At 41.4% G+C, this 26,279-nt stretch overlaps 1 protein-coding gene across 1 annotated transcript in view; it reads left to right on the top strand.

The window, feature by feature from the left end:
- Nucleotides 1-1,399: 1,399 nt before the first annotated feature.
- TRAPPC10 (trafficking protein particle complex subunit 10) overlaps nt 1,400-26,279 on the top strand; it is a 49,431-nt gene continuing 24,551 nt past the window's right edge. Inside the window, exons 1-4 of the mRNA XM_081909239.1 lie at nt 1,400-1,683; nt 22,038-22,119; nt 22,680-22,815; nt 23,169-23,365. Coding sequence (XP_081765365.1) covers nt 1,539-1,683; nt 22,038-22,119; nt 22,680-22,815; nt 23,169-23,365 — 560 coding nt within the window. The 5' untranslated portion in view covers nt 1,400-1,538. The remainder of the gene's footprint in view (nt 1,684-22,037; nt 22,120-22,679; nt 22,816-23,168; nt 23,366-26,279) is intronic.

Genomic DNA, 26,279 nt, shown 5'->3' with positions numbered 1-26,279 from the left:
TTTAGGTCTCAGCTGTAATCTCGGGGACTGTCCCTGGATTTACAAATCAGTCCCCATACAAGATCCATTGAAATAGAAAAGTGTCCCCGGATTCACTGAAAAAAATCTGGTAACCTTACTGTAATCATATATGTTGAACTCAGCGAAGCAGTCAAATGGATCTTTGGATAACTCACAGGCAACCCTTTAACTCCCTCAGAAGATGGTGGACTCTCTCTCCTTCCTTTAAGGTTTTAAAGCAGTGGCTGGATGGCTATCTGTCATGGATCCTTTAACTGAGATTCCTGCATTGCATAGGATTCTACAATTCTATGAACTGCAGCCGATGAATGAATACAGGGGAACATTTTTTGTCCCAAACACTTAAGAGAATGCATCTGAGCCAGAAGACACGTTCCTCTTGACCATATGAATGAACTAATATGTACTATAAATTGCAGGTTCTGAATTTTAATTTTAATCCTGTTCTTCAAACGAGGCTCCCAGAAGAGCTTACAAATCACTAAAGAAGAGGCAGTCCCTGCCCTTGAGCTTCATCTAGAAGGGCATGGTACAAAAGCAAAATGGACCGGGGTGGAAAGAGAAAATACATGGACGCTGGCTAATGTTCTTAGTTACAGGTTCAAAAGACAAGTTGGGACAGAATAGCTCCAGGACAGGAGGCACCTGAAGTTCATAGCCTTTTAGGAGTACAAATTGAGCGGCTCTGCATCCCTTCTCTTTCTCCCTTTGCTGCAGGCTGATGCCAGCTGACAGTCGATGGAGGGAGGAGCCTGGCCCCGTCTTCTGGATCTGGAAGGTCAAGAAGAGATATGCAAGGCGGCAGCAACAAAACAGTAAAGAATGATGTACATGCAACTTTGTTTTGTGTGATATTACAAGAACAGTTAAATCTAAGTAAATGGTCATTGCGATTAAATATATTAATATTAATAATAATAATAATAATAATAATAATAATAATAATAATAATAATAATAATGTTTTAATATTTTCTTTTATTGTTGTGCCACTACGCCCTATGTTCACATTTATATTAACTGGGGAGAACGACTGCACAAATAAACCCGCACAGTGGCAACTTTTTCTTCTCGGGACAGCCCTGTTTGCTGTCCCCCCCCCGGCCCCTCTTCAGAGCGCTGCCTGCTTCTCCCACGACCCGCCACTTCCTTCCTTCCGCCTTGTTCTGTCCTCCCCTTTAAAGCTTCCGATTCCTCTCGGAGGCCATTCGCGCCACCTCGAGCCTCCCCTTCCTCCGCCGGAAGCGGTCATGCTGGGTCCCGGCGATACAGGAAGCGGATGAGCCTGGCACTTGCCTTCCATCCGTGGGGGCTGCGCGCGAGGGAGGGCCAGTTGGGGGTTTGGGAGGGGGGAGGGGCAGAAGGAGGGAGCCCCCCTTTTTGAGGCGGCGGCGAGGAAGAGCAGCAGCAGGGGCGGCGGGAGAGGGCGCGCCAGGAAGGTGTGGCGGTAGCGGCGGCGGGTCCATGGCGCGGCGCGGGCGGGGGAGCCGGAGCCGGGGCTGAGCGCCCTGCCCGCCCATGGAACCCGCCCCGGCGGCGGCGGCGGCAGCAGCAGCAGAAGCAGCACCGGCAGCAGCCGGCGAAGGCGTGTTGGCGGAGGACGACGAGGAGGTGGAGGCGCCGCCGGTCATCTACACCATGGAGAACAAGCCCATCGTCACCTGTGAGTGACCCGGGAGTCGAGGAGGGGAAGGCAGGCAGGTGGGCGGGGGGTCGCCCCCCACAACGAAACCCCCGGGAGGGAGGACTGATGCTTCCCTGCTGGGCTCGGTGGGTTTCGCCTCTGGCGGGCCCTTTCTCTTAACTCCGCTTCTGGAAGACCTGCAAACGCCGGCAGTTGGGAGAGGGAAATCCTTTACCCCCCCAAAAAAAACCCAACACCCCACCTCCCCCCATGTGTTCTGAGATTGCACGTGTGTCTCGAAGACCTTGGAGCACCCGAGGGTCCTGCTGGCCACGGGAAGCTTTAGCGTATGTGGACTGGATAGCCAAGAGACAGGCCACTCTCCCCCCAATCCCCGATATGATCTGGGATGTGCGGTGTTTGCACATGTTTTAATGTATGTGCAGACGGTTGACAGGATGGATGTGCAGGGACCCCTCGTGCATTTTTATGCTTCTTTCACACCTTACACTAGGTGGTTATTCTCCCCTCCCCATTCTCCCAAATGTAAGGAGAGAGAAAGGGGGTAAACCCAAGTTGCTGTGTCTGTGATTAAGCTGGGTTTTCAAACTTCAGGTGCAAGTAGTGTGTCTTAGTTGTTTGGTGTGGAGAGCCTGGAGCTACAAACATTTCGTATATAGTCTTCTGTTACATATTAGCCAGTGGCTTAATTGTCCTTGCTCTCCTAATGAATTAGGTGGAGCCCTGCGAAATGCTTGAAGCTGTCTAAAGTGTCTAATTAACCAGGTTGCTCTGTGGCATAGTTAAAGAAGTAGCAATAAATACCATAAACAATGTAAATTGTATGTTAAAGAAAATTTATCCTGTTTCCTTTCAGCCTGATTTAAAAAAAAACATCCAAAAGTTAAATTGTTGTAAGGAGATGTTAATAGGCCTGTGTCTTTGGGGACATGCTTCAGAGTAAACAACAATGAAAGCATGGCTATGTGGACATGTGATGCGGCCTTTGATCAAGCCACAGTTCTTCAGCCTCAGTTTTGCAAATATAAAGAGGAAGATAGCAGTATTCTCCTTCACATGATGTGTTTGAGGGTATATGCAGTTAAGTTGTACAGTATATTGCTTATGTTAAATAAGAAGAGTGGTGATAATGTGTGCAGGGTGTATTGGGAGGAGTACTGATCTATTTGGGTATGGGCCAGTAAGTGACTGACTTTCTGGTAGATGTGTTTAAGATCATGCAGAAGTTTTTTTTTAGTACTGTGATGTCTCTCTTAACCCATATGTTTTGCAGTACTAAAAACATAGTGGTGTTTTTTCCCCTTTAAAAAAACACAATAATTCCATAAAACAACTGAACAGTTAACATCTACAGGGGGGCTTCAGCTAAGTTTATTCAGAGTAACCCCACTGAAATGAATGGCCTAACTTAGTCATGTTAAATAATTTCAGTGGTTCTACTCTGAACATAACTTAGTTGAATACAAACCCCAGATTATCTAACTCAAGAGTTGAACCAGATTGTTATGGGAAAAGTAGATTAGATTAAAGGTGATCAACCCCAGAGTTGGTCATGACTGGACTTAATGGTCAGGGGTCCCTTTACCTTTTTAGTTCAGTTGAAGTTGACATAAATATATAATTATTAGCAGAGAGCAATCTAGTTATTTATTATAGATACATTAGCATAACTCAAGAGTTGAACCAGATTGTTATGGGAAAAGTAGATTAGATTAAAGGTGATCAACCCCAGAGTTGGTCATGACTGGACTTAATGGTCAGGGGTCCCTTTACCTTTTTAGTTCAGTTGAAGTTGACATAAATATATAATTATTAGCAGAGAGCAATCTAGTTATTTATTATAGATACATTAGCATTACAGTGGTACCTCAGGTTAAGTACTTAATTTGTTCTGCAGGTCCGTTCTTAACCTGAAACTGTTCTTAACCTGAAGCACCACTTTAGCTAATGGGGCCTCCTGCTGCCACCACGCTGCTGGAGCACAATTTCTGTTCTCATCTTGAAGCAAAGTTCTTAACCCGAGGTACTATTTCTGGGTTAGTGGAGTCTGTAACCTGAAGTGTATGTAACCCGAGGTACCACTGTATGTGCATGTACAAAATAAATTTGCATATATAAAATCAGCATTTATAAAACATTCGAGGGTGTTCAAAACACTACATATGTGCTATTTCAACATTTTGTGCAATGACCCTGAAAGGTAAGTAAGGATATTATTGTGCCCATATTGAAGATTGTGTGTCTTTATATTCATGTTCCTGATGCCAACGGGGAAATGTATGGCTTAGAAACATGTAATCTTAGGGATGTCCCTGCTCACTTCCCCAGCTCTCAGATCATTCTTAAGTTTATATGGATTGTGGATTCAACTGTCAGTTGTAATTTCTTATGATGTCATGCAAGCATTGTTTTCTTGAGTATGGATATAAGGTTCAACATCTATGTTTCTGTCAGATACTCGCTAATCTACACTCCACTGTATTGCAGATCACCTTTTAATAAATATATATTTTAGCACTTTTAAAAATGTTGCTTTTTTCACATTTCTGGTGTATACTAATAATAGTAAAACTGATAGTTGGAGCTGCAATCTTATGCACACTTCTGTAGATGTAAGCTCTGTTGAAGTCACTGGGACTTACTTCTGAGTAAACATGCATACGATTACATTGAAAATCGGACTTCACTGCTTTCTGTGAAGTAAGTATTAACCACTTTGTTCTTTGGTTCTGAAAATGTTTTTCATATGTCTCATTTAATTTGAGATTTTAATTGAACATTGAGTCTAATAGGGCTTACTCCCAATTAAGTGAGCACAGGATTGTGCTATAACTACTTTTTACATAAGCGTAGAAGAACGCAGCTTCAGAACTTGGGTAACTTCCTGGACCAGCAGGATACTTCTCAAATCTCATCATGTTTTAACTCTTGGCACCAGAGTTTATGATTCATTTTATAAGAAAGTCAATTGTTGGCAAGAGAGGGGTACTCAAATATAACTCCATCCAGAGTTTTCATCTTTCCAAATTGCCATAGTTACTATATTCAGATAAGACTGAAGGGGGAAGGGGATGTGAACTTTGAACCTGTCAGCAAAAGTAAAACACAGAGCAGTAACAGTTTTAAAACTTCAGACCAACATCAACAGTGGAAGGCAGACTGAAATAAAAAAGGTATTTATGGCCCATTTAAAAGAGGCTGAAGAAGCTGGCAAATAGGGGTTGGTTCATTCCATGAGGTGGCGTTTCACAGCAGTGAAGTTTAATCTTGACTGTGGGTCTGCAATAAAGGGCTCTGTGGCCAGTTTTAGAGGTTGTATATGTAGTCCTTCAAACAATCTGGTCTCAAACCATTTAGGCTTTAAAGGGAATAACCACCAGAAGAGGTGCAACTGCCAAATCAGACGAAACTAGTAAAGGCTGTCCTAGGAACAATGCAACCTGCACTGCCATAGATAATATAGAATTTGAGAGGAACTCCCAAGCTGTATGCTTGGCCTTCAGCAGGAGTGCAATACCATCCATTATTAGTTATGTTTAGGGAACAACCATTTTGCATGAGACTGCTGATGTCTGTGCTGCTTTCGACCCCGGAATGGGGCGGGGGCAGAACAGACTTAAACGCAACGGCTGACTTGTGCATTGACTTGGAACACATCTCCTGTTCAAATGGGGAGTTGCCTGTACTTCACCTAGATCAGAAGATTTATATTCCCACAGTTCCTCTGTCTAATCGCAGCTTGCTCTCATCCATCACACTTCCAGACACCTTATACTGCTTCCCTGGGACCAGCAGATGCAAATGAGAGCCAGAGCTGTGTTGATTAAGACAGGACAGGGATTCTTTAGCTAGTATACCCCAATTTTTCCATATTGCAAGGGGATTAGTAGGTGATCTGTGGCTATAGGAATTCTCTGCATTCCTTGGGCTGACTATGGGAACTGAAGGACTATGGCTAAGGTTTTGGCAGTCTGTTTCTTACCTGTGAGCATGCTTTGCTTTGGAGTTCTAGTTGCAACTTGGAGTTTTTGGTGAGTGTTTGTTTTTGTTCTGAAGTGGAGTAACTGTAAGAGGTCTGAGATCATAAGTGTTATCCATTTGCTCTTTCCTGGATGCTTGGGTGTCAGCCTTGGCTGTTTGTTATTTTGTCTAAAGTACTTTCTTTGTATAGTGTCATTACACCACTGTTCCCATCACCAAGTTTCCCTTAGCCTCTTGTATGCTAACAGTTCTGAAATCCATAGACATAGCCCATGCCACTCATCTTAATAGGTTGGGATGTATACCTTTGTTTACTCTAGCATTTAAATATTTATTGCTTGTGGCTATAGACCATTCCAAGAGTATCCTATACAGTACTCACATTGTGAGAGAGGATAGTATAATGTGGCTCTCCATTCACTCCAGTGAGAATGCTTTTATTTATACTAGCTTTGTAGGTCTAACTATGCTAGACGAGGATGCAGGAACAGTGCCTGAGCTTCAGGATTAAGCTGGCCACTACTCTGATCCTCCTCCAGTATGTCTTCATCTTTACCTGTTATACTATGACACATAATCTGTGCTGACTTAACAGTATTGTAATGTCACCAGTGTTCGAAGTTTGCCAGGCATGTTTTGCTACTGGAGTGGGTCCAATTGCGACTACATGGAGATCTCTAGATGCCAGGTTGGCAACTGATATCTCTATCAAGCCAGCTGACTCGTACACAGCCCTCCGTAATCACATCAAGGAAAGTAAGTGCAGGGCTGACTACAGATATATTTCAATGTGCTGCTGACTTTCCACAGACCACCCAAATGGAACTCACAAACCATAGTTAAAAAATCTCTGCCTTAGTCTGTAGGTAATATCATTTCCATTTCCACTGTGTGTGTTTCTCCTTCTTGCATACTTGAACAGGTGAATTGTTTGTAAGAGCAAGCTACAGTCAAGCAATGTAGTTTAGATCATAGAATTGTAGCGTTGGAAGAGACCACAAGGGTCATCCAATCCCCTGGCAAATAGACATTCCATTGTGGCGACCGTAACCTAGGTTCAAGGTGCCATTTGGCACTTAGCTTATATAACTGAGTTTCTAACACAGAATGTCATTTATGCTATCACAACTTTACAGTGGTGGTGTAACTTGGAGTAATGCCAGCACAAGAGATTTCATATTAATTCCATTGTCATGTAGGCATTATAACTCAAGGACTAGGTTACACTGTTAATCTGTTGAGAATATTAAAATTATTTGATTTGTGAAGTTTCTCACTATAAGTAATCTCTGAATTACAAATACATGTTGGAAGTGCAATGCTGTGATATTTTTTCCTGAGTACCTATGGCAAGAGCTAAACTAAATTTGTCTTGTTTTAATATCATGCTCTAGATTGTGTCCATGCTATCCCATTGTTTAAACTGATAAATGTAAGTTAGAAATACTGCAGTTCTCTTTCGGCTAGTTTGATAAAACCAAACATCTTGGATATAATTTTTTATAGAAAGAGGTTCTGCATTTGTAGCATTTTATTATTTGAAAAGTTCTAAAATTGGTAACCAAAAACCGTTTAGATCCATCAGAACATTAGTTTGGCTGTGTAAGTGGAGTTAATGTTTTTCTGTTGCATGCTGAACTCTGTAAATAAGTTTGCTACAGTGTGGCATGTTCTGGTGAATTTTGAGTGATAACAGTTTAGTTATTGTGAATTCCAAATACAGTGTGTACAGCGACAAATTCCAGAAGAGCAACTATGTTAATTTTGCGATAAAAGAGAAAATAAGCATTGGTGACTGTTTGTGAACATTCATAGTCAAGAGTCAGTGGTTTCATTTGCATGTAAGGCAAAGCTACCTATGCTAAAACATGCATGAGTATAGTTTGTGTTTTTATATAGTTTTTAGCAAATAAATTTGATGGGCTGACACTAGTTGAAGTTAGGCAGATTAGATTGTGTGTGTGTGGTGGCAGCATGTTGGTGTTATCTTGCTCCACACTTAGTTAAGAGGGGGAACAAACCACACAGTGACCAGCCAAGTCTCAACCAGCACTTGTGGTTTGTTTCTCTCAAATAAACCACAATTGGGAAGCTAAGAACAAACCTTGGCTTCAGATCAAGAGAAATAAACCACAAGTGTTGGTTTGGACAAAACACTAAGCCAGCCATTCTGTGATTTGTTTCTCTGTTGAAGGAAAGGAGAAATGCTTGAACTGTGTGCATTAGTTAATTTGTTAACAGTGGCCAGCATTGTGTCTGAATGCAGTTAGTTTCTGAGAATGAAACTTATTGAGAAATGGAATACAACTGTAACTCATGTTTATGCACAAATGGGAGAAACAACAATTTGAGAAGGTGGAAATATAACTAAGTGGAATGCAAATATTTTCTAGGGTTGTTGTGGGTAATTTGAAAGTACAAAAGTGTTCAGTCAACTCCACAGGTTGGCTGATGTATGTTTTCCCTGGGTCTAAGTCTAGTGTTTTTTCAGTTTGCTTCTGTTGTAGGTTTATGAGTTATAAGTCATTCAGGTGTGTGTATTAAATTTCCGTGAGGACTGGGGCATGTTTGGTCCCATAAGATATTGTGTTCCTTGGAAATTCATGTTCTCTGAAGTTTGGAGAGAATTGTCGAGTGCCCTTGCCAGGAATTCTTCCCTTGCACTAGGAGACTGCTGTCCTGGTGTAGGGGGTTGTGTGGCAGTCTGGCAGACATTTTGGCATGGAAAATGTTACCTGAAGCAAAAATGCTTGAAAGCCACTAGAGAGTGACATGTGTGCTGTAGTCCAGCTTGTAACTGAAGGAATGTATTTCTGTTATTTAATCTTAAGGTTAAACAACAATACAGTGGTACGTCGGGTTACATACGCTTCAGGTTACAGACTCCGCTAACCCAGTAATAGTACCTCGGGTTAAAAACTTTGCTTCAGGATGAAAACAGAAATCGTGCTGCAGCGTGGCGGCAGCGGGAGGCCCCATTAGCTAAAGTGGTGCTTCAGGTTAAGAACAGTTTCAGGTTAAGAACGGACCTCCGGAACGAATTAAGTACTTAACCCGAGGTACCACTGTATAGTCTGTGCTTGAAGATGTGCAACCTTATATATTGTAACGTAAAAAGAAAAAAAAAATGGGGAGGGAAGACACAAGTAATCAGATTATTGCATCCTCGTTTTCATGGGTGTTGCATTCTGGGTTATAGTGCATGTACCTTCCGCCTCCACCCACTCTCAGGACTGAAAATGGTGTGCACATCAGCAGTTGCACGTGCCTTGAACACACACAAAGTGGGAGTTGCCTGTACTAAGGAGAAGAAACTTTAGCTCTGTTTGGGGTTTTGGGCCATTGGTTCATCTCTTAATTATGTTCAAAGCTATTTGCCATTCACTAATTAGATGAACCATTGGTGTCCAGAAAGTTAATTTATTGTACGAGCTCAGATTAGCACTGAAGGTAAAGTAGAAATAAATGAAACCCTTTTGAAATTCCAGTCAAGGGGTTATACGATAGCAATGGGGTCATGAACAGTTCTACCAAACACGGTCCTGTATCTGAACTGGAAGAGCTGCGGCTGAAACTTAAAATGTGGCAGCTTTGAAATGAATGAAAGTTAGGACCAAACAAAGAGGCATAATGCTGGCTTTAAATGTAGGTAGGCTCATTTACCACCCACTATAGCAGTAATTTTTGAGTACATATTCAGAAGAAATATTTCAAATTCCTAGATGCTACTACTAAATGGTACGAGCTCAACATTATTTTTAGCCTATTTGAATTCTTCGGTTTGGTGTGAACCTAGTGTAATGTTTTCTCACTGGGAGTGCTTCTGGAATGCTGTTTCTTGCATGTGAGTCTTTGCTGGAAAAATCTATGTGGCCTTTTACTTCCCTGTGGGTTTGCACATGAGAGTCTTTCCAAAAACACTCCCTTGGAAGAAAATCTTAGATTCTACTCTTAGTGTACTGTTCAAAAGTTTAAAACTCAGATTTTCAGCAAGTTGTGCAAGCTGGCAAAGGCAGAGATTTGTCCTAGTGGGCCTGTTTAGATATTAGATGTTGGAAAATTACAGACACGAAAACATTGATTTCTGATTACGTAAACTCATAGAGTGGATTCTTTTTGAGCACCCCAGGATGTTGATTCTGTTACAGCCATGCTGTGTCTGCTGGATTTGTCTTATTAACTTTGTTGTGTCCTATGAGAAAATTTATCTGAGTTATTTTCTGTGTGTCAGTTTAGCGCCTGCTAGTAAAACAGAATATTTTTTTAAAATGCATCTTTCTTAATTTATAATTTATTACGCTGTTTTTGTATCATGATCCTCCTCCAAACAGGAGCACAGGGTGACTAACGACATAAAGGTATATAGCAATACATTGAATAAAACAATACAGAACTGAAATCACTTACAAAGCTTAGCAGCAATAGTCAACCACCTCAGCTGCTCCAAGAGATGGGCATGGCAACTCATGGAATCTTCGGCAGACCTGAACAAGAATCCATTAATTTTGCACATTCCCTCTGGAATGGAATGCTTGGTTAAATGTTAATGGGATGATGATCCATGCTGTTCTGTTGTTCACATTGTTCCTTTACATTTGGCATGATTTGACGACTTTCCATGAAAGTTAATTGTCAGCACGTAACATTGGCTTGGTAAGTTCACATGCCCACTTTCACAGTGTAAAGAGACTATGAAACTGACTTGCCAACTGAATGTGAGCTTGTGTGGAGCAGTAAATCTGAAAACTCAGACATTTTGAGTTTTGGATCCAGTTGAAAGGCTGAAAAGAGATCACTGGTTGGCAAATCAGTTCGGGGGATTTAGGGTGTGGCAGCTCAGAGGCAAGTATTTCCTGCTGTTTTTCTTGCTTCTCCAGCCTTGTAATACCTGCTCAGTTGTTCCCATGTACATAAATCGAATTGTACAGATGTAAGTTTCCAGTAATCATCCAAAAGGAACAGACTGTTTCTTTGGAATTTGCTTTGCTTGGGGACGTGAATAGAACGAAACTGTATGTTTGGTTCATTCATAAAAACCTTTAAACCATGGTTGGGCTCATGCTAGAAGCCTCTTGCTGTGTTGTAAACAAGTTATCCCATAGGCAGTTCCTAGCTTCTCCTAGAGTGCTCTGGATTTTTAAATTGAAAATTTCAATCCTCAGCCTTCACTACACCAGTGGAGTAAAGTTGATACTAAATAGGTAAATTTTATATTTAAAGACAGAAGCCACGTGCAATGATAGTATACCATGAACAGAAGCAGAGCACTGCTGGCAGAACATGCCAGCAGTGCAGAATACTGGAGGAAGAACATCCAGCACTCCTATTTTGTAGGGGTGCTGCTTCTTCATCATCACTCATCACACTTATTATAAGATCATTTGTTCTGAAAGGACCAGTTACAGTAAGCAGGAGGAGGCAGGAGAGTGGCTGCTAGGCACATATCCCGGCTTGCCCCTGTGTAACAGATGACACTACTGGTAGTCTATTTATTTTACAGTGTCAGTGCAGTAAGCCTCAGCTTACACAGGGGGTATATTCTGCGATTCATGCCTAAAGCCAAAATTGTGTATAATTGAAACACATTGGATGTAGTGGCAGGTATAATTGCCAAAGTCTTTCCCCCCAGATACCCACTCCCATCCAACCCCCTTTTAATTCTTCCAAACACATAGAGCTGAATGCACACAAGTTTTATGTGCATAAGTTGCAGGCTTACTGTGTGCCACCTTTTCAGGAGCTCTTCTTATGAGAAATGAATTTGGTGCAAGAATACCGGTGAGTATCCCACGTGTTCGGTGTAAGATTTTTCTCCATTGCCTCCAGTTAGACATCTTGTCCCTAGAAACTGATAATATACATTTCTCTTATTAATCTTGTTGACTGTGTACCCTACAAACCTGTATTTCAGCAATTAAATCTGATGTGGGACAACAATTAGCTGTTAAGCTACTATATGAGAGAAGGTCGGTCCAGGAACCATAGACTTAACATTGAAATTGGAACGGCCTCTCTAAACCAAAATTCCCATTTGAGATTTTCACATTGCACATATAAAGCGCCAAATATAGAACACTCAAGTATACAGGGGTGATAAGAAGAGACTGTGGAGGAATGCTACTCCTCTGTGTGCTGCACTTCTGCAGACTGTTCAGAAAAGGTGAAATACCAAGTTGTTGTAAACTTCTTAGGTTGAGCTGTGAAATTCTTCAGGGGAATGCTAAAAATTCTATTTTTATCTATTGCTACCAATAATGTCAATAGTTGAAATCAACAGAAAATATCTATTTCTTGGAATGTAATAGATACTGAGTGCTTTTATTTTTGCATTTGGAGTGCTCCTGTCTGTTCTTCTGTAAACTAGTCTTTGTGCCCTTTTTATTATTCTCAGTATGTAGGTATTTTGCATGTAGTGTTGCAACATTGCCTTCACAATCACTTGCTCAGTGATCGGTTTTACAAATGTGCAAGAATGAAATTGATGATGTATGTCCTCCTTTAATGCTTTCAAATAAAGAGAAAACACCTAAAAGTAATGTTAAATCTTTTTTAGATTTCTTTTTTTTATATAAATTTTTATTGAGTTTTCAAATTTTTATAGACAAACACACACACACAGACACCAAACACAGAACAATACATATATAATTTTCATTACCCTCTTTCCTTGACTTCCCCACATCTCTCCTTCCCACATTCCAATTTCTATAGTTAATTCAGCAAGTTATTTCCTCTTCTCTCTATTATATTGTTATCCTCTGTTCTTTATATTTAGCATCTCTTGTTAGACTCAAATTTACTTATAAATTTTTACACAATAACTCCTTTCTCTAAGGTCGACCTATCTTCTCTCACACGAATCCTCCCTTTTTATATTAAACAAAACATATCTAAATTAAAAAATCATAAATCAAAAATTCTTACTATTCTACTCTCCCCCTCCCTCCCTGGCCCAGTTTCTGTCCCTTTCCACATTACTATTCTAAAAAAACAGTCTCAGCCCGGATTTCTCACATCCGAGGCTCTCAAGCCCCAGTTAGTCTTTCCCCGTCTATTTTGTTGCTTATTGGCCTTCAATTCTCGAAGGAGTTGTGTCCCAAGCTCCTTCTTCTTTCCTTCCGCCAAAGTCAATAGCATTTGCTGCCAAGGATCTGCCAGTCTCCCATGCTCAAACTTAAAGAAGGGGTCCCAATCATACTTGTTCTTTCCTTCCACCGAGTCAGTCCATAGCAATTGCCACCAAGGGTCTGCCAGTCTACCATACTCAAACTTGAGGAAGAAGTCCCAATCATGTTTGTTTATTCTTCTATGTTCCAGTATTTCAAATGTTCCAGGGGCTTCTTCCTTTGTCCTTCTCTCCTTTTGCAAATTTACGGTACACTGGTCCTGTTCATCAAGTCCTTTATTTTCTGAAGCTGTAGGCTTTTGGTTGGTACTTTCCCTCTGAACGTCCTCTCCTTCTTCTTCGTCCTCTCCCCCTATTTCCAAAGCTGTCTCTTCTATTTCGGCTGCCGGGTTGTTTCCCAACTTTTTGTCGTCAGCAGAGTTGCACAATTTCAGATTCAAGGTCACGAGTTGTTTGCTCATATCTGCAGTCTTTTCTTGTAGAATTCCCACGAGAAAGAACATCCTTTCAATCTCTGCCAGTAATTTTCCTTCTGCTGCCATTGCAATATCTTTAGTTCCCTCCAGGGGGATTACCAGTCCAATAGTTCTTTTTCCAACAGTTCGTTACTTTGTTATTCACAAATACTTTGTTTCCAGTCAGTTCAGATACAATATGTCGCCTTTAATCCAAAAAAGATTTTCTAAGTATCTCAATTCCAGCCTTTAATCGCCCGTTTGACAGCTCTTTTGACAGCTGTCAAACTTTCTTCTCCTTTTCCTCAGGCTCACACGCAGGACCCTCCCGGGTCCAGAATGGGGGGGGGGGAATTACATAAAAACTTCTAATGTTCCTCTCTCCTCTCCAGCACAATAGCTTTTTAATCCAATTCGTGCGAGTTATCTTTCTAAGCACAAAAGTCTTTCCACCTCAGTGCTTCTCTCCTTGCTTAAATCTTTTTGTGGGGGGGGGGAGTGTGGACTTCCTTTTAGCACATCCCCCGGTCGTACTCCGATCAAAGGTAAAATTTTAGTATCAAATTTCCATTTTACTCACGGGTTCTTTATTTCAGTCCAAATTTCAGGAAGGAAGACAGCGCTCTCCGGCCATGGCTCGCGGCTTCGCTCCGCCGAGGTAGCGATGGACTCTCAGCACCGCGCCGCACCCCAGTCCACTCCGCAGCCTTTAAAAAGGCTCTTCGCGGGTCGGGGAGGGCGTTTAAGGTGCCCACCGAGTCACCAAGTCCGCAGGCTTCAGCGCCTGCGGTTTTTAAGGGTCCCCGTGTCGCCGGCACGGCAAGACCCGTCCTCAGCGGAGCCGATTCCCTCCGGAGCTCGGAGGGAATCCGCCATTACCGGATCGCGCTATCCCGGAAGTCTCAAAATCTTTTTTAGATTTCTAGCCAGTTCTGTTTCAGGTATTTTGGTCAGACAGTACTGTTTTATGTATTCGTTCATGAATCATATCTCTGCCAAAGAGCATCTAAAGCAACTTGCAGCCCTGAAACATAATACAGTCAATTTAAGAAAATCTAATCTTATCATTGAAAACACTAGTAGCACAAACTTTTCATAAAAATAGTACAAGAAACCTAAAGCTAGTCTGCAGACTAACATTTTTCTTAACAGAGCATTAAGATGAAACATCAACACAGTTTTCATAAAAAGCAGTGGTAAAATCAGTCATATAACACAAAAAGCAGCAGAATAAAATAAAATCCCACTAGAACCAAATACAAAAATAGTACACATTTAAAATATCAGTGTAGAGCTATCAAATACTGTACTAATTTAATCCGGTCACTAAAGCCTGGTGTGTTCAGAAGGATTATGATGCCTACGTTTTGGAGAGTTTTGGGGCAGCAAAACTAATGAATGCCCCTGTACCATGGTTGTACAGGCTAGGGACTTGATCCTCAAGCCTGATTATGACCAAATTTCAAATAACATATGACCTAGCTACCACTTCACCACAAAACTTCTACTCTACGTACCTGTTTCAAACCTGCTGTGTTGAAGGCCTTGCAAACCCAGGCACACCTGAGTCCTGAGACACAACAAAGAAGTGCATGTGTGGCTTGCTGGTGGCGGCAGCAATTGCAGTGCTCCCTGCTAGGGTGAGAGCTTCCAGGGCTTGCTGGTTGAACTATAAGAAGACGGCTAGCACAGTGTGGTTCCCTCCAGGTGCTGTTGGACTCCAGCTTCCATTATTGCTGACCATTGGCTGATGGAGTTCAGCAACATCTGGAGTTGTCTACTATGCTATATATTATTACTTGTTTCTGTTCTATTGCAAATGTAAATATATTTGACTGCTGATTTCTCCTCCCCTCCTCCTCTGGTGACTAACACATAGTGGCCTGAGTCCAGAGTTCCTGTGAATGTAATTTGCTTACAGGAACCTACTGCTAGAGGAAGTGGGTGGGGAGCTGATTTTTTTTTGCTGATTCCTCCTTCTCCTTGCCCCCTGAAAATCTGCTCTGGAGATTTGGGGATCCCCTCTATGTCAGATAATGTGGGGGATTGATAGGGGGAATTGGAGAAAATTGCCTCCCTTTCCTCCATGGGGAGCATCCGTTGGATTGCATTCCCTTCTGCAATAAACTTTTCTGTTTGCGGAACAGTAATTTGTGTGTTTCGTTATTGTCTTGTCCTCATAGCAAAATGTAGGGCAAATGTCCGTTTTCTTGACATTTATAGCCGATTCCCAGTGTATGCACCGTGAGCAAAGTACACTTGATGTATCATAACAGCTTTAAGAGTCCTGCTGGATCAGACCATCTTGCCAGCATTTTGATTCTCACCAGGGCTTGGCAATATCAGGATTTCAACATCATGATATATCACCAGCTATATAGCAATATTGCTATAGCAATATAGCAATATATCATGATGTCTGAAAATAAGGAGGGAGAAGGAATTAAGGTGGGGAAGCAGCAGCAGCTGAGTGTTGATTCCTAGATTTGTATTGCTCTCTCCATATCAGCCCTGCAATAACCAGGCAGCTACACCACAGGGTTCTTTGCTCCTGTTGTGCATGCCAGTGTTAGAAACTCGGATATATAAGCTAGGCGCCAAAATGGTTAAACCACGGTTACAGTTGCCAAAACGGAATGCCTAGTTGCCATTTCTCGGCAAGACAGCTCTATAAAGTCGTATTCTTCAAATGATTTACTGACTGTAATTATCAGTTTAACATTGGGTTAGTTCAGATGCCAACCATGAGCTAGGTTAAGAATTTTGAGAACTTAAAGGAGAAAAGTCACTTGATCCAGGAACAGTCCATATATATATATTGGCCTATTCCTGCCTTTTTTCTTAATGCTGATTACTGCTGCTCAGGCTGCTCAGAAAAAGAGTTTTAGAAATTCATTCTGATTGTGCAGATAAAATATATCTGATAGAATTCTACAGGATGGGTTATTAATGTGTGGAAACAGTCTCCAGGCATGCACCTCCTGATGCCCAGGCATCTTCACTGGGTTTAAAGTGGTTTCGGACTGATTTCAAACACTGCTTTCAATGAGTGTAATTCAGATGGGAATGCTAGTGAATTTATTTATACCATGCACCCCTTCCAGTACCCTCTACTACTGAACTGAGCTATATTGATGGTGGTAGGAATAATGATGGTGGGCCCAGCTAGAGAACTGGCATTTGCCAAAGTTTGCCCTGGGTTTAAGAGGGGCGGGGTTGGTGGAGTGATACCATCTCAAAGCAAGAATAAGAAACTAATCAGGCATCTCACATCCTCTCCTGTCAGTAAGTGGTGATGGCTATAGCAACTGGGTCTAAGGGAAATGTTGAGAAGCCTGAGGTAATGTGTTCCAGTAAGGAACCGCTCACATACGTGTGTTACACTGATAGGTTGTATACCAGCACTTTGCTGCTTCACAGCAAAAGGGAACTAGCTTTGATTGCATAAGACCTTAAGTGTCCTTAAGTGTCACATGGTGACCTCCAAACCCATATTGGGAACATGCAGCAGTTTATTACTCTGTGGAAAAGTCCCCCATGCACTCGGGGAATATGTCTAATGCTTTTTAGTAATGTTTTTTAAACGAGATGGTTTTAAAGACTCCCATAGAAATTGTCGGGACATAATTTTAAAACCTTAGTTGACAGTTTCGTCCATTATCTGCAAATAGCTGGTGAGAAAGTCCAAAATGGAAATTGTGCATTATTTGAAAATTTGAGATGCATTAATTTATTACAAGATGATTTAGGGATTATTTTAGCTGAAAAAAACAAAAGTAAACAAAAGGTGGTGTCAAAGTGCCAATCTTTGACTTGTGTTTTTTTTACGGGACTTTTAGCAGAAAATGTAGGAGCAGTTGTCAAACATGCAGCACCTGATGTTCAGTCTTTCTTAAGTTTTCCATCCATCTTGGTGTTCTTTGCTACGGCATTTGGATTTAGTGTAAAACTGTTTGTGCAGTTAGTTCTCCAAGTTGTGTAGTTGTAACCTTCCAGCCCATAGCTCCTTCTTGGCCTCTGCCAATAGAATAAATTATGTAGCTTTTTCTATATGCATAATTTTGGAGGTTTGTTTCACACAGAGGATGTTTTCAAACCCAGCCTTAGGCGACATTGCTACACTTCTTTTCCGACAAAATGCTAAGTGCCACTGCCTGCTTTTCCAGCTTTGTGGTTGCCTTGTTTAGAACATCCCACTGATCACTCAGATATCTCTTTGTGCTCATTCCCACTATTACAGGAAGACCACAACTTTTATGTTAATCCTTACTTAACATTAATGAACCTCTGTTCCCAAAGCCTAATCTGCCAGCCTTGCAAAATAACTTTGTAATCCTATCTGCCCTTTAACTGATACACAGCCACTCTGTGCTTTCTTCCTTGTTTTCTCATCATAACCCTGTATTTTACTCCTTCCCTCCCCTACCTGTGAAAAAGACTACAGTATTGGAGCACTATTGTAATAGCTGACTTCATTATTGTTCACTATTTATAGGCGTACTTATAACAGAATTCTTGGGGCAGTTTACTTCGGGGAATAAGCCAAATTAAAAATTAATAACGAAAACAATATAATATGATGTAGCTGAAAACCCAGGTAGCAGAGAGTAAAACAATTAAGAGCTAAAAGAGATTTAAAACACCCTGTGCAGTAGCTGATTTAAAAGACCTGGTGGCAGGACAGCCCCAGCATTCTCAACTGTTTGCAGAAGGACAATGACTAGTCTCTTTAAAATCCAAGGGATTGCCAGAGCAGAATATTATTCTGGCATAACGTGAATCTTTTATTGGCAGAGAGTCTGAAGTACACTGATTTGGAGAATCTCTAACATGTTGGCAATGGCTCTTACTTGATAATTGCAAAGATAATAGTAAGCTGAATATCGCTGCTCCTGACAGAAACTTATTTGAAGAAATAGGGAGATGATTATTGCACATGCATTTTATTTTCATTGGACTCATAGTCTGATGGAAAAGGAGAGCATAAATGATGTGGTATGAGAAACAGTTTTCCTATTCAGCATCCATTTCCTCCAAATCAAAGTTTTAAAAGCTATTACAGTTTTAAGTACTCTGCAAAATGTAGTTGGAAGGACAGTTTCTAATGAAAAATTACAGAGCTGATCATTTTCTACCATTACTTTTCCCAGATTTTTTAAATACGGTAATAAAAACATTCAAATTGCACCATTAGAGCTCAAAGCTGCAGTAATTTTTTCCTGTGCCAAAATCTAGCATGTTCTGAAATGATAGGCATGGTAGGATTTAGAAAACTTTTAGTGCAGCCAATTAAATATCAGTTATCAACTGATTATGATTTTACTTCATATATTAATACTGACTCTTCCTGTGTTCAGGCTTTTGTAGACAAAATCACGCCATCTACATGCAAGAGAGAAGTACAGGCTTGGAATAATTCAGAGTTACACCCAAGTACAAAAATTATGCAGGGAAAAAGCCCTAAGGGGTAAAAGAGCCCCTGAACATCTCCACAAAAACTCAGTTTTGTGGAGTGCTGAGAGGAGGCAAACCCTGACAACCTGGTGGAAGAGAGAGAGAGAGAATGGAGTGCTTGGAACATGTGGACAAAGACATTATAGATCGTAGATATATATATATATATGCAGGTTTTGGTGTCCTCGGGTGTCTTCCCGTGTAAAAGTTGGGGTGTCTAGGCGACGTTTCGACGAGGTCTCACTCGTCATCTTCAGGCTGGTGCTTTCGGCTTCTTGTTACTGGAACAGAGCCTCTGTTCCAGTAACAAGAAGCCGAAAGCACCAGCCTGAAGATGACGAGTGAGACCTCGTCGAAACGTCGCCTAGACACCCCAACTTTTACACGGGAAGACACCCGAGGACACCAAAACCTGCATTCCTGTACCCGTGAAAATCTACGAAAGCAAATATATATATATATATATATGCAGGTTTTGGTGTCCTCGGGTGTCTTCCCGTGTAAAAGTTGGGGTGTCTAGGCGACGTTTCGACGAGGTCTCACTCGTCATCTTCAGGCTGGTGCTTTCGGCTTCTTGTTACTGGAACAGAGCAGGATCTCAGTGTTTGAGTTCCTATAAATACTGTTGAGGGGGTGTGGTGTATAGCCTCCAATGTTCTGGGCAGAGAGGAAGTTCTCAGGTTAGTGTGCCTTTTCTTCTTTTGTTCCTTAATTACTTGAGGGATATCTTGAGTGATTTCTTGAGTGATATCCTGAGTACCACTTAGGTGGGTCATTAGGTGTGGATTAGTTGCTAAAGTCTTTGTGTCTTGACCTCTTGAACTTTGTGAAGAGTTTTTCTGAGAAGATGGCTGTACTGCACTTAGTTGTGCTCTGGCTTGGCTTCGTGTATAGGGGCGAGCTGTGGTTTTGTGGCCTGTGTCAGCCAGATCTGTGTAGGGATTGCAGGGGGCGTGCAGCATCCGGAGGTGCCACCATGGTTTGGCTACTGGATGGTGTCTGTAATTTATCTGTGGAGAGGGTCTGGGTTTGGGTCTGGTGTGGTTGATTGGTGATGGCGTTCTGTGTGCCTCTGGATCTGGTGTCAGTTTTTGTGGGGAGGGCTAATTTCCAGATGTCTGGCAAGCGGGATGTGTCGTCACGCTTGTTCATGTTGTGAGGGTGTTTCTCTATCTCGATGGCTTCCATGATTATTCTCTTGTGGTGATGTTCCATGTTAAAGAGCAATTTGGAATCTGCAAAATTAATTTCGTGTCCTGTTTCTTTCATGTGTTGGAAAAGAGAGGAAGTTTTTTCTTCTTTTTTGACGGCATTCTTGTGTTCTGCGATACGTGCATTTATTCGTCTGTTTGTTTGTCCAATGTACGTGGCTGGGCAGACTTTGCAGGGTATTTCATAGACCCCTTGGTTTTCCAACTGGATTTTATCCTTGGGGTTTCTGAGGATATTGGCTATTTTTGGTTGGTGCAAAAGGCTGTTTTGATATTGTGTTTATGGAGGATTTTGCTAATTTTATCTGTAGTGCCCTTGATATAAGGAAGGAGGGCCATGCCATTGTTTTCTTCTGTGTCTTGGTTTTTGGGGGGTGTTTCTTTTTGGATTAGCTTCGTAACCCTGTTTTGCTGGTATCCATTGGCAATTAACACATTTGAGAGATTCTGTAACTCAGTTGTCAAGTGGTCTTTGTCAGCCAGGCGTTTGGTTCTGGAGATGAGAGTCACGTACATTGGACAAACAAACAGACGAATAAATGCACGTATCGCAGAACACAAGAATGCCGTCAAAAAAGAAGAAAAAACTTCCTCTCTTTTCCAACACATGAAAGAAACAGGACACGAAATTAATTTTGCAGATTCCAAATTGCTCTTTAACATGGAACATCACCACAAGAGAATAATCATGGAAGCCATCGAGATAGAGAAACACCCTCACAACATGAACAAGCGTGACGACACATCCCGCTTGCCAGACATCTGGAAATTAGCCCTCCCCACAAAAACTGACACCAGATCCAGAGGCACACAGAACGCCATCACCAATCAACCACACCAGACCCAAACCCAGACCCTCTCCACAGATAAATTACAGACACCATCCAGTAGCCAAACCATGGTGGCACCTCCGGATGCTGCACCCCCCTGCAATCCCTACACAGATCTGGCTGACACAGGCCACAAAACCACAGCTCGCCCCTATACACGAAGCCAAGCCAGAGCACAACTAAGTGCAGTACAGCCATCTTCTCAGAAAAACTCTTCACAAAGTTCAAGAGGTCAAGACACAAAGACTTTAGCAACTAATCCACACCTAATGACCCACCTAAGTGGTACTCAGGATATCACTCAAGAAATCACTCAAGATATCCCTCAAGTAATTAAGGAACAAAAGAAGAAAAGGCACACTAACCTGAGAACTTCCTCTCTGCCCAGAACATTGGAGGCTATACACCACACCCCCTCAACAGTATTTATAGGAACTCAAACACTGAGATCCTGCTCTGTTCCAGTAACAAGAAGCCGAAAGCACCAGCCTGAAGATGACGAGTGAGACCTCGTCGAAACGTCGCCTAGACACCCCAACTTTTACACGGGAAGACACCCGAGGACACCAAAACCTGCATTCCTGTACCCGTGAAAATCTACGAAAGCATATATATATATATATATATATATATATATATATATATATATATATATATATATATATGCAGGTTTTGGTGTCCTCGGGTGTCTTCCCGTGTAAAAGTTGGGGTGTCTAGGCGACGTTTCGACGAGGTCTCACTCGTCATCTTCAGACCTCGTTGAAACGTCGCCTAGACACCCCAACTTTTACACGGGAAGACACCCGAGGACACCAAAACCTGCATTCCTGTACCCGTGAAAATCTACGAAAGCAAATATATATATATATATATATATATATATATATATATATATATATATTAGTCAGAACCATTCTCTGAGCTAGGAAGTGACCTATCCAATATTGAGATGTTTCTTCTATGTGAACTTAGTTGCGGTGTTGCAGGAATCAGCATTGGCACAGTGGGATTCCCCGTGCCCTCAATGCCATCCCCAAATCTGCTCTGAGGTATTGGGAGACACCCAGAACAGATTTTAGGCGGCGCAGTGGGAGGAGAAGGGGATAATGTTCTATTACGCAACGAGAAATCCTTACCTTGATGGGACGTTCACCTTAGAACTATGTTGAATACAACCCCTAATGTGTATATGTTGTCTTTAGATTCTTGTTCAACACCTGGCAATAGCTAAGGTATATTGTAAAAAATGTCTAATAATTGAAACTTAAATGGATAATAGTCACAATAATCAGAATTTTATATTTTTGTTTCTCAGGTGCTGGTGATCAGAATCTCTTCAGTTCTCTGTATCCAACACTTTCCCAGCAACTCCCAAGAGAGCCCATGGAATGGAGAAGGTAGTTCCACTTTTCTTCATTATATGCGTTGGGCAAGGAATCAGTGCAATGATGCCCTCTAGCAGTCTCTTAACAAGACTTGAGATGAGTTTAGAAACTTAGAAGGAATAGACATTGCAAGTTTTCAGAGGTTTGAAGTAGCTCGCAATTAATTGTTACACCTTTTACTTTGTCCTGTCTCATTGTCTTAAAAGTATAACTATTCTGGCTAAAAGTTTTGGGTGGATGCTGCAAACATAATTCCTGTTTCAGAATAGAATATGTGTTAAGATAATAGAAGAATGTAAATAGAAATCACTTGAAAATGAGGGATTTACCTATTCTAACTGTTCAAAAGGTTCATGGTAAACAAAAAATGAAATGTCTTCCATTAAAAACTTGTGTAAGTTCAGATTTGCTTTTTGTAAGAGAAGATAAGTTTACACAATTTTTAAATACATTGTACTACTGCATCTGGATTTCTGAACTGAGTATTGCCATCTTACCATAGCCAATATATGCTTTCTTTTTCTCAGCTTTGCTCTGTGTGTAGTAATATCTGTGTTCTATATACTATTCAGATCTTATGGGCGTGCTCCTAAGATGATTCATCTGGAATCTAATTTTGTACAATTTAAAGAAGAGCTACTACCTAAAGAAGGGAACAAAGCTCTTCTGACATTTCCCTTTCTCCATATATATTGGACAGAATGCTGTGTAAGTACGGGTGTGTGTTTTAAAACATGAACTAACAGCTAGGTAATTTGTAGTTAGCTTTTCATTCTCTTATAGTTTGTGGGTGAACTTATTAAACTCATGGGCAAGGGGAACTCTGTGCCAACTAGAATTATGCCTCATCTAGTTAGCAAAACTAGTGTTAACAGTGTGTATTTAAAGTAAACTGTTGAAAACACTTTTACAGAGAGATCTGTCAAGTGAAAATACTAGAGCCCCCCACCCCAATTCAGTTTGATAGTTTTAGAACTCCCCACCCTCTGGCGTTCCAGGAAAAAGCATTTCAAGTATGTTTCAGTAAACCTGATGTTGTGTTTAATCTTTTATATCCTTAGGACACAGAAGTCTACAAAGCTACAGTAAAAGATGACATCACCAAGTGGCAGAATGTTCTGAAAGTTCACAGCTCTATGGATTGGTTAATTGTAGTGGTAGAGTGTGATGCCAAGAAAAAAAACAAAACAAACATCCTTCCCCGAACATCTATAGTAGATAAAATAAGAAACGACTTCTGTAACAAGCAGAGTGACAGGTAAGTAATTCTGGAGCTTAAGAATTTTTATTTATTGTATTTGTAGCTGGACAACTTTTGATAGTCTTTCATCTGAGGAAAGGGTGGGGCATCTTGGGCCCTCTTCATGTTGCAGGAGTGCAGCTCCCATCATTCTGACCATTGGGTGTACTATTTGGGGCTGGTGAGAGTTGGGATCCACAATGTATCTTAGCAATGTAAGCTTGGACACTTGTTATATCCAAAAGTAGTGGGGAAGAGAAGCTTCAGAGCTCGATCCGTTCCTGCCATTAGAGATGCTGGGAGACTGCTTCAGATACTATGTTTGCATGTTGCCAACATCATAGAAGTCTAGTGCTTGTCAGCATGCTTATAAAAACAATTTGGATCCTAGATAACTAAGATTGTTATACTGTCAAACATGGCTTAAATTTTGTATCTTTGTGGCAGCTCTTAGAAAGAATATTTGTTATTACTCTGAGTCTCTTCTAAATGATATCATCTAGAATTTATCAACAAACCAACTTTTCCTAGTAAGTTATGAGAGGGTAAAAGATAACCTTGTTCTGCAAGTGATCTGATACTTATTCAGGTATTCATGGGCTCCAACTCCTGTCAGCCTCAGTAAGTGGCTGGGGATGATTGAAATTGTAATCAAGCAATGTTGGGCTCTCCACAGGTTCCACACCTCTGATTTAAAATTGCTTGCTTATTTTAAGAATGATTCTAATACATGTGAAGTAGTCCTTTAGTTTGTACTTATTTTGTAACTTGGAACACATGCTATAGAACGATATAGTGTGTGAATATGTATACAAGGGCTTATTAGAAACCTGGACATACCACATTAGTTGAGAGGATTCCATACTAGGCATTATTCAGTGCTGCAGTTGCACAAGAACGCTCAAAACAGTTCCCTGCACTGTTGTTTGTTTGTTTTTTTGTTTTTTTGTTTGTTTGTTCCTTCCTTCATCCATTCATTCCTATGTTGTTTATATGCCAAAATGGCTTCTACTATGCTACTGCAGCCTCAGTGCTCCCTGAGGGGGCACTCAGGAAAGGCCTGACATGTAGGACAAGAGGAAGTGGGGAATTGGTGGAAATAAGGCAGAGGCAGCTCACTTTTATATTTATATATGTACATTTGTACTCTAGCCTGTCTTTAAAACTCAGACCAATTAGCACTTGGATAAAACATACAGTCATGCTCGCCACATGACCCGGAAGCTGTCTGCGGACAAACGTTGGCTCCCTTGGCCTATAGAGCGAGATGAGCGCCGCAAGCACAGAGTCGTCCGCAACTGGATCTCATGGTCAGAGGTCCCTTTACCTTACCTTTAAAACATACACTTAACCTGCAGTGGAAATAGCTCTTGTTGTTACTCTCTAACAAATCACATAGTTTCTTAGGGTGTAAGTCATTGGTCACAAAGTTGAAGTTCCATGGAGTCCATGCTTAGAAATCATTTGATAGGAAGAAACCACAGGGTTTTGTAACTGGTGAGTGTTGCAAAATTGGCTGGTGAAAGAAAATATTTCAGAATATTTTGAAACAAAAAATAAGTCTATTGGCTTTCTTCCAGTTTGACCACTTTCATAAAACTTTCCAAATGAAAATTCACATTCTTGTTCAACCGGGAAAAGAGCAAAGTGGCAAAGATTTAAGTCGAGCTCAGTTGGCAGTGCATGAGACTCTTAAAGAATCTCAGGGTCACGGGTTTGAGCCCCACAGGGGGCAAAAGATTCCTGCATTGCGGGGGGTTGGACTTGAATTCTGTGATTCCTCCTCTGGAAGAAAGCTGGGCCAGCAAGAAATGTCCACCCAAGAGGCTTCTGCCTTTTGATGGGAAGCAGGGGATGGAATCCAATATAGTGCTAAGGAGAACATTTGGCCAGTGCAGTGATTCCTGTTCTGGCGCTCTCCCAACCCTCCAGAGCAGATTTAGGGATGGTGCATGGGAAGGTGGGAGGGTAGGTCCTGTTGTTCAAGTGAACATCCTTGCACCATGGGGCATGTCAATACAGCACTGTTCAAATTTATTTTTGTCCTAATGCTACTATGCAGGTGAGGGTGGGATTGCTAATATTAACAGGGCCCCTTTTGAGCTGCCAATAGAGGCCAGGTTTGCTTGGGTCTTGCCATTTTCTCAGCCTTGTCTTTCTCCTCACACTTTGGCACTTAGATAGGAAATAATGATGCACCAAAGCAGCTCGTATTTGCACTCTCCATTGCTGAAGTTGTGTCCTTAGGCGGCACTGTTTTTGGATATCCCTTTGCTGCCTGCTCTCTTATTGGCTTAATCAGAATGGAAAGTTGGATACCCTGGATAACAGGCTGGCCTATTTTACTGATATTGGGATATTTTTGGAAGGAGGACAGAGGTTGTATGTACACACACACACATATCATGCCGCATGTGGATATTATTTAGGTACCTCTGAGGAGTTCCTTTTGACCAAACCTCTTCTAAGCACTCTGTGTCCTTTTTCTTTACTTCTTTACTTTATAACACTTCAGTGCAAGTGATCTGTCTTGGGTTTTTGCTTGTGAAAAACCTTCAACACTGAAACCTTGAAACTGGGTGGTTCTCCCCTGCAGAGGGGTTGTCGCTTGTTGGCCCCTCCACTTTGTCTTAGGAGGAGCACTTTTTAATCTTTTAAATTTGTTTTGTTTTATTTATTTTTTTAGGGTATTGTTTTAAAACACCTTGAGACTCTGGTGGTCTGAAGTGATAAAACCATTTCCCCATTATTCTTGCTAAAAAGAAAGTAACCTCCTAGCAAGTCTGGTATCCCATTTCATTTGTCCATTCTTGACCAAAATATTAATTAATCTAGCTCAGTTGGTTAGAGCATGGTGCTGATAACACCAAGGTCGCAGGTTCGACCCCCCATAAGGGACAGCTGCATATTCCTGTATTGCAGGGGGTTGGAC

The sequence above is a fragment of the Podarcis melisellensis genome (assembly GCF_964234715.1).
Source record: "Podarcis melisellensis genome assembly, chromosome: 4".
Taxonomy (NCBI): domain Eukaryota; kingdom Metazoa; phylum Chordata; class Lepidosauria; order Squamata; family Lacertidae; genus Podarcis; species Podarcis melisellensis.
This window is presented reverse-complemented; position numbering and strand designations above follow the sequence as displayed.